Source organism: Lagenorhynchus albirostris, chromosome 14, assembly GCF_949774975.1.
Source record: "Lagenorhynchus albirostris chromosome 14, mLagAlb1.1, whole genome shotgun sequence".
In the NCBI taxonomy this organism is placed as follows: Eukaryota; Metazoa; Chordata; class Mammalia; order Artiodactyla; family Delphinidae; genus Lagenorhynchus; species Lagenorhynchus albirostris.
Window position 1 is genome coordinate 64,845,427 of NC_083108.1, and position 13,519 is coordinate 64,858,945.

Sequence of the window (13,519 nt, forward strand, 5' to 3'; positions counted from 1 at the left end):
CCAGTGAAAACATGAAGTCAGGTCTAACAAGTCATGACTGATCCACCACTGCTGAATCCTCGTGATCAGCCCCCTTCCTAAATGCTCACTGTCTACCTATTCCATCATCTGCAAAATTCCACAGAATTCCACCAGAATTTGTCCACAAAATCCCATTCAGAATTCTGTGAAGGAGTCAAGTCAGAAGAATTCTAAGTTCACTTTTTCCAGGATCTCCTTTTTTCCTCCTTTTTGAAAACTGGGCCAGTTAGCGACCTCCATTCTTATTTCACTATTAGATCCCCAACGCCTGGTACACGGCAGGTATGGAACAAACTATACTTGGGGTATTACCCCATCTCCACGGTTTTTCAAAAGTAACTAACTGTTGCTGTGCCAATAAGGTATCCCCGCTTTTTCTTCCTTCAAAATATTAGGAAATAATTTTTCCAGTCTGAAAATCTAAACACATTTCATGTGGCTGGGTACCCTCATACACCTTGGGCTTTCTATACTCCCTTCCGAGTTTCAAGGGACTGGACTATATCTCTAAGGTTCTCTCCAGATTTCCAGGATACCTGATTAAGCTGGATGCCAAGGACTCTCTTTTGCCCTGTGTTTGTTAACACGACACCACGTTCCAAAAGTCGTGGACACTTGGCTCCCTTTCTGTAAAACACTGACCGAGCTCCATGAGCCCCACACTGGGGTGGGCTTGTTCTCATACACTTTCATTTAATTCTCATAACCCTGTGAGGTTGGGATGTCATCTCCTTGTTATGTATGAAGAACTGAAGTCCTAATAGAAGGTCATTCAAGGTAACAGGTCTAGGAATTGGCAGAGTTGGGATTTAACCCAAGACTTTGGATTCCAGGTCCAAGACACTAAAGTTGCCTCAAATAACTATTTTATACTTGCTATTTGATTTACAGTGGTGTTTTTAAGTTTGGTCGAAAGAACTGCAGCATCGGACACCCCTGGGCAGCTTGTTGAAAGTGATGATTCCTGGACCTACCCCAGGCTGATATAATAATAATTGCTGAGAGCGAGCCCAAGTATTGCATTTTATAGAAGCCCCGGTGTTTCTGATGCAGACTGAAAGCTGAAACCACCGCTTTCCTCTTTCCTGTGTGCTCTTCCACTTGATTCCACTCTACTCTCACACGAACCCTGAGAAGCAGGCAGCACAAATCACTAGCAACCCCTTGTTACAAATGAGGAAATGACTGCAAGGCAGCTTGTTCATCTTCTTGTTCTGGATGCAGCTTAAGTACAGAAATGTTTGGTGGTTGACATTCTGTACAGCCTTGGCTTGCTGGGGACTTCCACCCTCCTGGCGCTGTTCTTACTCATGTGTAACACACAGTAGCTGCCTCTGTCTTTTTTTTTTTTTTTTTTTTGCAGTACGCGGGCCTCTCACTGCTGTGGCCTCTCCCGTTGCAGAGCACAGGCTCCGGACATGCAGGCTCAGTGGCCATGGCTCACGGGCCTAGCCGCTCCGCGGCATGTGGGATCTTTCCGGACCGGGGCACGAACCTGTGTCCCCTTGCATCAGCAGGCAGACTCTCAACCACTGCGCCACCAGGGAAGCCCATGCCTCTGTCTTTTCCTCACTGACACCGCAGTGTTGCTCAAGGTACAGTGGGAAAAGGTGACTCCAGAATATAGGGTCTTCTCATGAAAAAGCAGCCTTTGGAACTGAAACAAGTTAACAAAACAAAACGCAAGGGCTGACAAAAACAAAAACAGCCGGTGCTGCTGCAAGAGTCAGTGCTACTGATGGGAGTGGAGTGGGGCACCCCCTGTTCTAACCAGGATCACCACCGGGCCGCCTCAGCGAGGCAGGACCAGAAGGTGACTGACACGTAAGAGAAAACCACCCTAATTCAAACCTGAAACCTGGCTTGAGGTACTGGGAGGTTTTTCCTGGTAATAGGGAGGAGTGTGGAGACAGAGAGCTTGTTAGCACCCTTCCAGCACTGCCCAAGTGAGGAGGGATTCTAGCCCTTGCGGGAAAACTACAAGGCAAATTAGCACAGTGGGCTGGGCAGTGCAGAAGGCATGCCATCCTTCAAGCCTGCAGCATTGCTGGTTTTAGCTCCAGAATGACATTTATAGACAGAGATCTTATTCTATGCCCCCATTTCAGAAGAAGAGCTCTTGCCTGGGAGAATACTGCAGAACAAAGATATGGGGATGACGTGCACTGGAAGGGCTTTATCCAAGTGTCAAAAGAGAAAGATGGTTGTTCGATAAAAACATGATTCGCCCAACAAGCACTGAGTGCCCGCTGCGTTCTTGGCACTCTGCCGAGCTCTGGGAAACAAAGATGAACTGGATGTGGCTCCGGACTCAGAGAATTTCATACTCCGAGACTGATGTTAGACGTGTAAACAGATACTGACAGGGCCACGACTGAGGTTATACAAGGAGAGTAACAAAGACAGAGAAAAAGCCTCCTCTGATTGGTGGGGAGGAGTGTGGGTGCATTCGGGGAGGCTCCTCCACAGAGGACTGGCTGCATCGGCTGAGTCTAACAGGCTGATCGCCAGGCAGACAAGAGGCATTCCACCTGAAGGAACAACATGTGCAAAAGCACTGAGGCGGAACAGGGGAAGGTCCATCCGCCGCAGCACAGGGCGCATGTGAAGAGCGAGCAGAGGGGAGGCTGGGATGGGGGAAGAGGGCACGGCAGACCACCAAGAGTCAGGTCACCCACAGGTGGTGAGGAGTTATCAGAGGTATTTAAGCAAGCAGAGGCTCCCAATGAAGAAAACACAAAGCCTGAAACACCAAAGAGAGCGCTGGTCCTTAGCTGCCAGTTCCTCTCCCTGAACAGGCATTTGTCTCAAGTCCACAGCTGGCTGTGTGTACATCCACTGAAGCCTGCTGGCCAACCAGTGTTCTCTAACAGCAGACCACGGCTTCATCCTCAGGCCACGTCTCCACTGAGGTGGTCCTTTTAACACCTGAGATTTGCCTGCATGAGCTGTAAAAGAACAGGGTCACAACCCCTTTGTAGATAATTATCCACTGTTGCTCTGTAACACTAATATTAGAAAACTGAATGTTTAACATTCAGTGTCAAATGCTGTGTTTACACATTCTTCCCCTGACTGCACAGGGAAAGAGTGCTTTGGATACCTTGACAAATCTCCGGGAAATGTCTGGCAGAGAAGACCTGAAAATCTAACCTGGCTGACAACAAACTTGCTGTGTGATCTAAGGCAAGCCATTAAACATCTCTGGGCTTCCATTTCTTCCTCTGTAAGAGGAAGGAGTTAGGTGAGCAAAACATTCTACACCAGTAGGTCAATGCTGAAGGGCTGTGGTCGGAGAAACGCTGACTGGCTGAACACCCAGAGACCTCTTCAAGGCTAGGGTCACCTTGGTGAATCCAGGACCCTAATTCAGGCCTCATTTTTGACCTTTTAGGTCCAGGAACAGGACTTCATAGTATCCAGAGAGGTGCAGACATTCTAGGATGTGTCTATCCTAACCATTTATTGACCTCTGTCCATTTATGAATTGGCCCTTGAAATCAGAACACCACATCCCCTGTACAGGTGCTGCTCCCTGATCCTTCCTGTCATCAAGAATCCCAGGAAGCCGAGTTAGGCATCAGAAGGCTGCACTGTGAGCATGGACTTAAAATACAGGGAAATGAGGAGCCATGGAGAGAAATTTCGTTCTGGCAGCCATGAGCTAGCCAAACCAGCCCCGCCTACAACAAAGAACACCCTTCTGGTGACTAAACCCAGATTCAGTATCTCTATGTGGACATACTTCTAGTTTTGCATACTTCTATTTTTACCGGACTTTTCACTTACTGTTTCACTGTTGGCCACTCATTATTCTACTGGTTTTTAAACTAATTTTTAATTGAAAAAAAATCATTACTTCTTTAGATATGTAACAATCACCAATTCACGTACTATTCAGCCCTGGCAGACACTGGGCTCCCTGGGAGCTACTAACAAATGGCTACCAGTCATGGGCACTCACTCTGCAAGCCCTGGTCCCACCAGGGCCACGCATGGCTTCACTCACTCACCCCTCACAATAACATGACGAGGCAGGCACTAGGCTACTTTCTCCATTTCATAGATGAGGAAGCAAAGCACAGAAAGGGTAAGTAACTTGCCAAAGGTGCACAGCTAATAAATGGCAGAACCAGGATTCTAACCCAAGCAATCTGGTTCTAGAGTCTTTCTTAACTACCACACAATACTGCTCTTGTTACACACAGATCCAACTAGTTTAACTCCCAGAGGACAAACTTCATTTCCAAGTTCTTGGGGAATCGCCAAACCATCCACCCCCTCCCTGCCATAAATCACCCACAAGTAAAAGATACTTTTTTTCCCCACTTTATACTCAATGGGCATCTTTAGCTAATGCCATCCTTCAAAGATTTCTAAAAATTTGAAAAACAAATACATTAAAAAACTTGCAATTAGAATTGGGATTTGTCAGATTTCAGGACAGTTCATAACTAGTTTGGGCCATAGTTGAACATTTCTCTTTCTCTCTCCAGGGCTTGCTCTTGTCTGGGCTGTACCTACAGAGTACAGCTCAAGACCTGCTGCTGGACAGGAGGACTCCTGGGTCAGCCTCTTTGGCTCCTTTGGGGGCAGAAGACAAATCATTCACTTTTCACTCGACACTTGTAGGCAATTGTCCCAAATAACCCAATGTCTGGAACCAGTTCCTCCCTGCCATTTACAGTAACTGCAGCCACGGTGGCTGCTAAGGGAAGTATGTGGGGAAGGGGAAGGGCAGGGAAAGGCCTCACTTTCATCACATCACTTGGCCACCCCAGGCAGTTCATTCAACAAATATCCCTAACATGCCAACATGTGCTAAGTGGTGACACATAAAGGGCAAAAAACCCTGTGGTCCCTGACCAAGTTATGCTAGCATATTAGAGACCTCAGGATGTCACTAAGGAGATGAGCAAATGAATAAATGTGAGATTAAACCCACAAAAAAAGCTTCAAGGGAAGGTCTATGAAAGCATAAAACAGGGGCCACAACCTATTCTGTAACTGTTTCCCTGAGACATCCGTTCCTCATCCAGGTAAAGACCTGAAGGATGAGCAGGTGTTAACTAGACGAAAAGAGGGTGAGAGAGCATTCCAGGCAGAGGCAGCAGGATCAAAGGCCTTGTCAAAAGGAAGAAGGGCGAGTTTTGGACCTGTGAAGAGCAGCAAGGCTGAAGTAGAGGAAACGGGAGGCTATGGGGTGAGGCCAGACCATGGGGAACTCTACAGGCCACAGAAAGGACTTTGGCCTTTATCCAAGAATGCTGGAGAGTCGTTGAAGTGTATGAGGACAGAGAGATGACAGAGTGTGACGTGGTCAGATTTTTTTCTTTTTCTTTTTTTTTGCGGCACGTGGGCCTCTCACTGTTGTGGCCTCTCCCATTGCAGAGCACAGGCTCCGGACGCGCAGGTTCAGTGGCCATGGCTCACGGGCCCAGCCGCTCCGTGGCATGTGGGATCTTCCCGGACCGGGGCACGAACCCGTGTCCCCTGCATCGGCAGGCGGACTCTCAACCACTGCGCCACCAGGGAAGCCCAGATTTTTTTTCTTTTTAAAGACCACTCACTCTGGTGGCTCTGTGGAGAATGTATTGGGGGTCCAGAGTGACCATGGACAGTTAGAAGGCTACTGTGGTCATCAGGTGAGGGATGATGGTAAACTGGAACACGGTGGTGATAGGAGAAATGGAAAGACGTGAACGCATTCAAAGTATAATCTGGAGATAAAACTGACAGGCTTGGATATAAGGATGAGAAAGAAGAGGTATCATGAAGGACACCTGGGTTCTGGCTTGGGCAGTGGGTGGATGGTGGTGCCATTCAACAGGACAGGTTACGATGGAAAAGGAGCCAGTTCTGGGGGGAAGACTGAAGGCCCATCTGGGTCTGAGATGCCTGCAAGACCTCCGAATGGACATGTGAAGTTAACAGCAGGATACTAGTCTAGAACTCAGTGGAGAGGTCTGGACTGCACACCGATTCCATCAGTATGTGGAGTATGTGGTCATCAGCATGTGGAGGACAGGAGCCATGGGGGTGGGTAAGACTGCCCAGGGAGGGAACAGTGAGCTCACCTGGAGGAACGGCAATGTTTCAGAGCTGGATAGAGGGGGGTAAGCAAACTGGAATGACCAGAGAAGTGGAAGGAAACAAAGGGGGCATGGAATGTCAGGGAAGCCAAGGGAAGGAAACGTTTCAAGAGTGACCGAGATACTAATAATAAACGCTAACATATATTAAGTCTTAATTACAGCCAGGCACTCTGCTGAGGGCTTTGAATACATGTTCAAATTTAGTTTGCACAACAACCTTTTGAGGTGGGAACCATTTCACTCTTTTATAGATGAGGAAACTGTGGCAAAGAAAGGTTAAGGCGGTGACTCATGAGGAGCTGGGATGGAAACTCAAGCAGCCTGACTGCAAACTCTGATTCACGTGACTACCTCCAGGGCAGCTCGGGAGGCCATACAAGATGAGGACTGAAGAGTGGCCAGTGGACGGACCGCTGAGTCTATCCTCTGGGACACCCCCAAGGGAATGTTCCAAGGGAGAGACAGAATGGAAGCCAGACTACAGCCCATTATTAGGAACGCTCCAAGTTTTGGCCTGTTTTTCAGCTGTCTGAGGGAACCAACTGGGAGATATGACCAGTAGGTCCAATCTGTGTCCCTGACAGCAGCTAACTGGGTGCTTTAATACAGTAGATGATGCTCAAAATGAAATGAGAACGGCTCAGGAGCACAGTGTTGCTACGTGCTGCTGCTGACCCTTTACATCACCCCATCCTAATGTTTTCCGGGTGCTCTCTGATGTGTTACCTCCGTGATCCTCACAACGACTTCATGAGGTGGGTTACTTTCACCACATCTTAGAGATAGGAAACTGAGACTCATCACAGCTAAGGAACTTGCCCACAGTTACACAGCTGGCCTGGCTCAGCTAAGGCTCAAATCCAGGTCTTCTGACTCCAGGTCTAATGTTCTTTCGTGGGAGTCACAGTGGAAAGAAGACCCTTCTTTGGAGCCAGAGAGACCTAACTTCGAGTGTCAGCTCTGTGTGACCCTGGGCAAGTTACTCTACCTTTCTGGGCCTTCCTGTATAAAATGGAGTTGTAGGGTTACCATGAGGGTTGAATCAGATAATCTAAGTGAAACTCCCAATACAATGCTTAGTAAATTATCAGTCGTCCATCCCTGGCCCCACCCCCACCCCCTCCGTCTCTGCCCTGGACAGCCAATGTGGTGCTTCCACGGGGTCTTATTTTTGTTTTTCCAAAGAACAGAGCAGGATTAAGGCACATTGAAGGTCACAAGCTGCTGCTACATATTAGAAGTCCCACTCTGTTCATGCTGGAGTCCCTTGTTGGGGCAGAAGAAGGCCCAGGTGTTTGTCCTTCCCCTTCCCTGCGGGGCAAGCCCCAGGCCCCAGGCATCTATCCAGCAGCCAGCCTTAATGACCTGCTGGCTGGCTGTTTCCTTAGAGATAAACTAGACAAACTAGAATCAAAGGCTTTTGGGTCAATAAACAGGACAGCAACACCAACAGTACAACAGCAGAGGGCAGGGTTGCCCCACTGACTCCCACGCCAGGAGTCAGAGACCCAGGAGAAATTTAACAGCACTTTTACTGACACTAGAGTTCATGAAGCCTTTGAACCAATGTCCTTCAGTGCTATCTGACACCACCAGTGTGTGGAGGGTGATTTCTTTTCACCCTGAAGGCACAGAAGAGGAAACTGAGCCTCAGGGAGGGTAAATGACTGCCCTAGTCAGGAATGCAAAGACTCTGGTAAGCAAGGAGTCAGGATGCCTGGGTTCAAATCCCAACTATGCCAGTTACTAGCTCTGTGACTGTAGCAAGTAACCTCCATTTCCCTATATTTGTAAAATAAGTAAGACCAGTACCACATTAGGTTGTTGTAGGAATTAAATGAGATAATGTACGTGACATACACTTAGGACAGTGTCTGGTGCAGAGTAAGCACTCAATAAATGGTACCTGTTACTGTAACTATCATTCTACTGCGCTTGTTTGGATGGGGGTGTGGGTGAGAAAATGAGCACAGCTTTCAGCACTGCAGAAAACACTGTCGTCAGCCAGCCCATTATACCACAGTCTCGGTCGCTACGTGTGTGATTTCTTCACCGGCCTTTCCTGGAGTCACAAATTTAGAGGAAATGGTCTGTAGCTTGATGAAGTGACAACAGCTTTCTATCTGCATCATCCCTTTTCCAGAGCATCGCCATTAGGCAACACTTCTCCAAAGAGAAAGCTGTTCACGATCCTGAGAAAGGAGACCCTGAAAGTTCCCAGGAGCCTTAAGAATGGTGGAGTTTCCCCTGTGATAATGCTGTCAGGAATCGGGTCAAACAACAGAGTTCCAGGTAGGGGCCATAAAGAGGCAGTTTTTCCCTCCTCCCACAATCTCTCCTCCTTGGCCAAACACCTCTGACTAGGGGGAAAGGACAATCAAGGACAATCGTCAGAAAACTCAAGTTTCCCTGGTTTGCCAACATGCCAAGAGACCAGGTCACCATTCATAGCTTCTCATTTTAACCTCAACTACAAACAATGTGCAGTCCGGCTGCTTTCCTGGCCTCCCCCAGAGAGAGGGAGCCAGTTCCTGAGAGCTTCAGAGAGAATGTTCCCAGCTCTAGAACCAATGGCACTGCTCAAGAAGGAAGGTCAGAGGTACGGAGTCCAAACAGGCCCGCTGCGAAGGCTGAGGAGAGGAAACGGGAGGGCTGGTCAGCCAAGCATCCAGAGATCAGAGAGATCCTGGCTGGGCGCCCCAACTGCAGCAGCACAATTACGGACTTCCAGGAAGTACGTTAACTGGCCTCCAAAGTACAGCCCCAGGTCCCAGCCGTAAGTGGTTTCCTGTTGTCTGGGCACCTGAGAATCTGGCGGAGGCAAGAGGCAAGATTATGTATGTGGCTGCAGAGAGGGGATGGGCTAGTGTAAGGAGAAGGCAAGGGGAGGAGTTTTTTTTGTTTTGTTTTGTTTTTTTGTGGTACGCGGGCCTCTCACTGTTGTGGCCTCTCCCATTGTGGAGCACAGGCTCCGGACGCGCAGGCTCAGCGGCCATGGCTCACGGGCCCAGTCACTCCGCGGCATGTGGGATCTTCCCAGACCGGGGCATCAGCAGGCGGACTTGCAACCACCGCGCCACCAGGGAAGCCCCGAGGGGAGGAGTTTGAACCAAACTCCAGCAATTTCTCCATTCAATATCCAGCCCCACCCTGTGACTAGGAAAACAAAGGTATGGGGGAAGGGTAGAAGAAAAGTCATTTCCTTTATTGTAACTGGAGCCCAGCTGGGTAAGAGTGAGGCTGGAATGGAGTCAGGAAGAATGAATTACTTTGGGTAGCACGGAAGGAGGGTCCTTGCTTCTAGCAGGCCTGCACCCAGACACTGTGAATTCATCAGAGAATCACAGATAAGCTGAGGTAGAAGAGACCTTAAAAGACTATTCAGGCTAATGCCTCAGGCTCCTCATAACCCAGGTCGCTTCTGTGGCCAGACAAGTACAATACTTCCCAGCCCTGAAGATATTCCTCCAATTTGGGAAAAAATCGAATTGGCTCCAAAGCAGCCAACCTCCCCAGGGCAAATCACCAGGCTCCATCTGAGGGCTCCATGCCATCCAGTTTTCGTGGGAAAGCTCAGGAGTCAGGAGATGCATCCTTTCAGTAGAGCTGGATCAGAAAGACTCCATCCTTGAGGCAAAGCTGCAAATAAGAGACTGAACCGAGATGCTCTGCTTCCCCCACAGGCATGATCTTTGACTTAACTGTGCCAGGGTGGTTCAAAGTTAACCTTAATCCCCAAGGCTCCACATCAGATGACCAATGAGTGTGTTAAGAGAAATACACATATGCATGCAGGTATATATAGACACACATTCACAATATAACAAAGTGACAACTGCTGATTATTAAAGGTTTTCTATGTGTCAGATGCTATGCTAGGGACTTTACATAGGTTATCACATTTAATCCTCCTGAACAACCTTGTGGGATGAGTACTATTCTTATCCCGATTTTACAGATGAGGTACCTGAAGTTCAGGGAAGTCATCTACGGTCAGTTAATAAACTGCAAAGCCAGGATTTGAAACCAGTCTCTTCCATAGCCTGAACTCTTTCCCACCAGGATAACGTGTCTTACTTCTTTATGAGCATGTATTTGTGTGTCTGTCTCTTTTATACACACACACACACACACACACACAGTGCACTCTAACAAGCTAGCATCTTCAGTTCTAGGGCCAGCTCTTTTCATCCATGGCCTAACTTTTTGACTTTTTGGTTTCAGGCCTTGCATCTGTAATATGAAGGAGTTATATCATATAGTAGGTGGTTCTTCTAGTTATAGGAGAATCCAGAAATCCCAAAGATTAGCTTGTTCTACCCATTCCTGCTTATTTTGGTTAGAAGATATTCATACAAATAGGAAAACGGCAGGAACAAATAAGACCGTATGGGTTGGAGGCCAAGGAGAGCCTCAGTCTGGGAACTCTTTGGGTTCTGATGATGCTCGTTTGCCTCAGTTGTAAAATGAAAAGACTAGCCAGAGGCCCCTGGAGCTATGATACTCTGCTCCTATCTTACTAAAAGGCAAAGTAAAAGTGGAATCAAATTCCCTGAGGGTAACCAAGGAGGAGTAACCAAAGCAATCAGATCCACAGAGAAGACTGGAGAGCTCTGAGTTAGAGCTGAAAGGGCAGAAAAATGTTCCAACTCTTCCAGAGGCCAGAGCTCTCCAGGCCAACCCCCCACGTAATTCCCTGGGTGGAGACAAGTGCTTAAAGGTCAATTAAATTTCTTGATATCAGCACAGGGGATGCTTTGCAACATGAGCTGTGTGCGGAAGCTGGAGTTTACAGCACATGGTGCCCGGCTATGGTCTGTCTCATTCTCAGATCTCAGCACAGCCCTGCCACTTCAGACCACGGGGGACCACAAATGCCCACCCAGCCTCCAACGAGGAATGACCGCAGGTCAGGCGCTGTGTTATGCTCTGGAGAATACAAAGACAAGCTCCCACTCTCAAGGATTCCAACCATTCAGTGGGTGCCTACCATGAGCTGGACCCTTGGCATATATGACTTCATTCAATTTCAACAAGTCTGTGACAGAGATGATTAACACCTTTATTTTCCTGATGAGGAAACAGAGTCTCAGAGAAGAGGAACAAATCTGACATTAAAGTCTGTTATTTTCAAGAAACCGAGCTGCCTCCAAACAATAATCTAAGAGCTATAATAAAGTTAATAACAAAAAGCAGGAAACTAGGGAGGCATCCCGTGGTGAAGAAGAGCTGGCTCTGCCAGCTGCACTACAAACAACCCTTGAGGCAACCGTGTAATCAGCAGAGCAGGCGTGGGAAAGTCGCTCTTTCTCGGCCTTGGTCTCCTCACCTATAAAGTGAGGGTGCTGGGACACCCCGGAAAGGTCTCCTCCCATCCCAAACCCCCCACCTCTAGCTGCACCCGGCCCATGTGTGGCTCTTCCACTTTCACCTGGTGTTTGCTCACATGCCCTTCCTGGGCATATCCCTTTGCTCCCTGAGCTCCCCCAAAATGGAAACTCTCTAGTAGGAAGCTTGTTTTGTATTTTCCAGAAGATGAAATAGTGCCTGGCCTGCAGCGCACTGGCAAAGACAGGGGTGTGGACCCACTTACCGGAAGCAGGAGCTGTGCCAGGCTTCGCTGACAGTCCTGTACAGCCTCTGGTTCAGAGCGACATGGTCTCCACAGCCCCGACACCTCCAGGCATCTTCACCTGCACACAAAACCAAGGGGCTCAGAGGCCAAAGAAGCAGGGGTGCAGGGATGGGATTCCTACCATGTAGAAGACGACCAAGTTAACGGACTCTCATGAGTCCTGAAAGGGCTGGGCGATGCTCTGCTGGATGCACAGTTCCCTCCTCCACAAGATCCCTGGGGAGCGCTCATCCAGTTGTTCATCTCCCCACCACAGGGAATTCCTGGCCTCAAAAGTAGCCTCATTTTTTAAAATGAGACTTTTAAAAAAACGGTTCTGGTTGTTCCTTTTTCTACTGAAACAAAACCTGCCTTCTCCTTTCCTTCAGCCCATACTTATAGTTCTGAGTAGATGAAATGAACAAAGTCTCTTTATTTTCGGGTCAGCCTTTCCTACAATGGTCCCCAGCAAGCACCCAGAAATTTCTCCTCTCTAGGTTACACGTGTTGCTGCCTTTCCCTACTCTTCAAAAGCCCTGGTTGTGCAGATTTTCCATCACCCCAATGGTTCCATCATTCATTCAACCAACATCATGGGTCCTCTTGTTGGACCCATGGGTCCAAGCTCTACATTGGAGACTGTTGGATAAATTACCCCTGCTCCTCAAAGAGGAAATCCACTGGAAAAGAAACATTCTTCCATATTGTACTCTTTCATTAAGATGTTATTTCAGGGGTAGAAGCAAAGTGCTATCTTAGTTCAGAGAAAGAAATTACAAGGGTAGAAGGGAAAGAACAAACATTTAATCCCTCCTATATGCCAAGAACTGTGCTAGATGCTTTCACAGACCCAATTTCATTTAATTCTCAAAACAATCCTGTGAGACAGGTATTATTATATTCATTTAACGGATAAGAGAACTGAAGCTTGGGGCCGGGGGTGAAAGGCCAAGCGGCAGAGTTAGCATCCCAACTCAGGTCTGCCCCATTCTAAAGCCTGTGCTCTTTCTAGTTCCTGCCCATTCCACTCAGGGGAGCCAGGATAGTCTTTGCAGGGGAAGCTGAGCCTTGAAAGATGGGCAAGATTTACTACAGGCTGAAAAAGTATGGGGAAGAGCTGTGTAGGCTGAGAGATTAGCATGGGCAGTAGCACAGAGTCAGTCCACATCCCTCCAAAAGGGACAGAGCACAATACTCCTGGTGTGGCTCAGATGTTAACTTGTTGAAATAAAAGGGCAGCTGAGATCAAGTTGTGGTACCTGACTCAGCCCTAGAAAGCGGGACAAGGTTGTTACAAGACTCCCTTGTGCGCCCCGTGTGTGTGTGGCTTTGTTCTCTCTGGGTAACTCCAGACTGCCACAGGCACAGTGACAGTCACCGGACCCTGTTTTACAGGCACAGGGGCCATGAATAGACAATGCACGGCTTCGGGCACTTCAGGATTGCTTGGCGGCATTCTGGGGCAGCCAGGGCACAGACAGCTGTCCTCATAGCCCAGAGGAGAGTTAAATGAGCTGGCAGAAGGCTTTAAAGCCCGACCCACCTGCTCCTCTCCCATACATGTATCAACTCCTGGATCTAAACTTCCTAGACTCTCAAGAGGGAGGGGCCTTTGTGGTTTTGGGTGGTAGTGGTTGGACAGTGCACCATCAACCTCACAAACTCCAAGGCAGAAAAGTCTGAGACACTCATTCAAACTGGTTTATGGGTGAGACAGTGAATTAGTGAGGTTTTTTTTTAATATTATTATTATTTTTACATCTTTATTGGAGTATAATTGCTTTACAAT

At 48.1% G+C, this 13,519-nt stretch overlaps 1 protein-coding gene across 5 annotated transcripts in view; it reads right to left on the bottom strand.

Moving 5' to 3' along the window:
* Positions 1-13,519, bottom strand: part of LOC132532385 (E3 ubiquitin-protein ligase RNF185) — an 87,823-nt gene that overhangs the window by 31,314 nt on the left and 42,990 nt on the right. For all 5 annotated transcript variants that reach the window (XM_060170846.1, XM_060170844.1, XM_060170845.1 and 2 more), the window contains one exon: positions 11,710-11,809. In XM_060170846.1, coding sequence (XP_060026829.1) covers positions 11,710-11,809 — 100 coding nt within the window. The remainder of the gene's footprint in view (positions 1-11,709; positions 11,810-13,519) is intronic.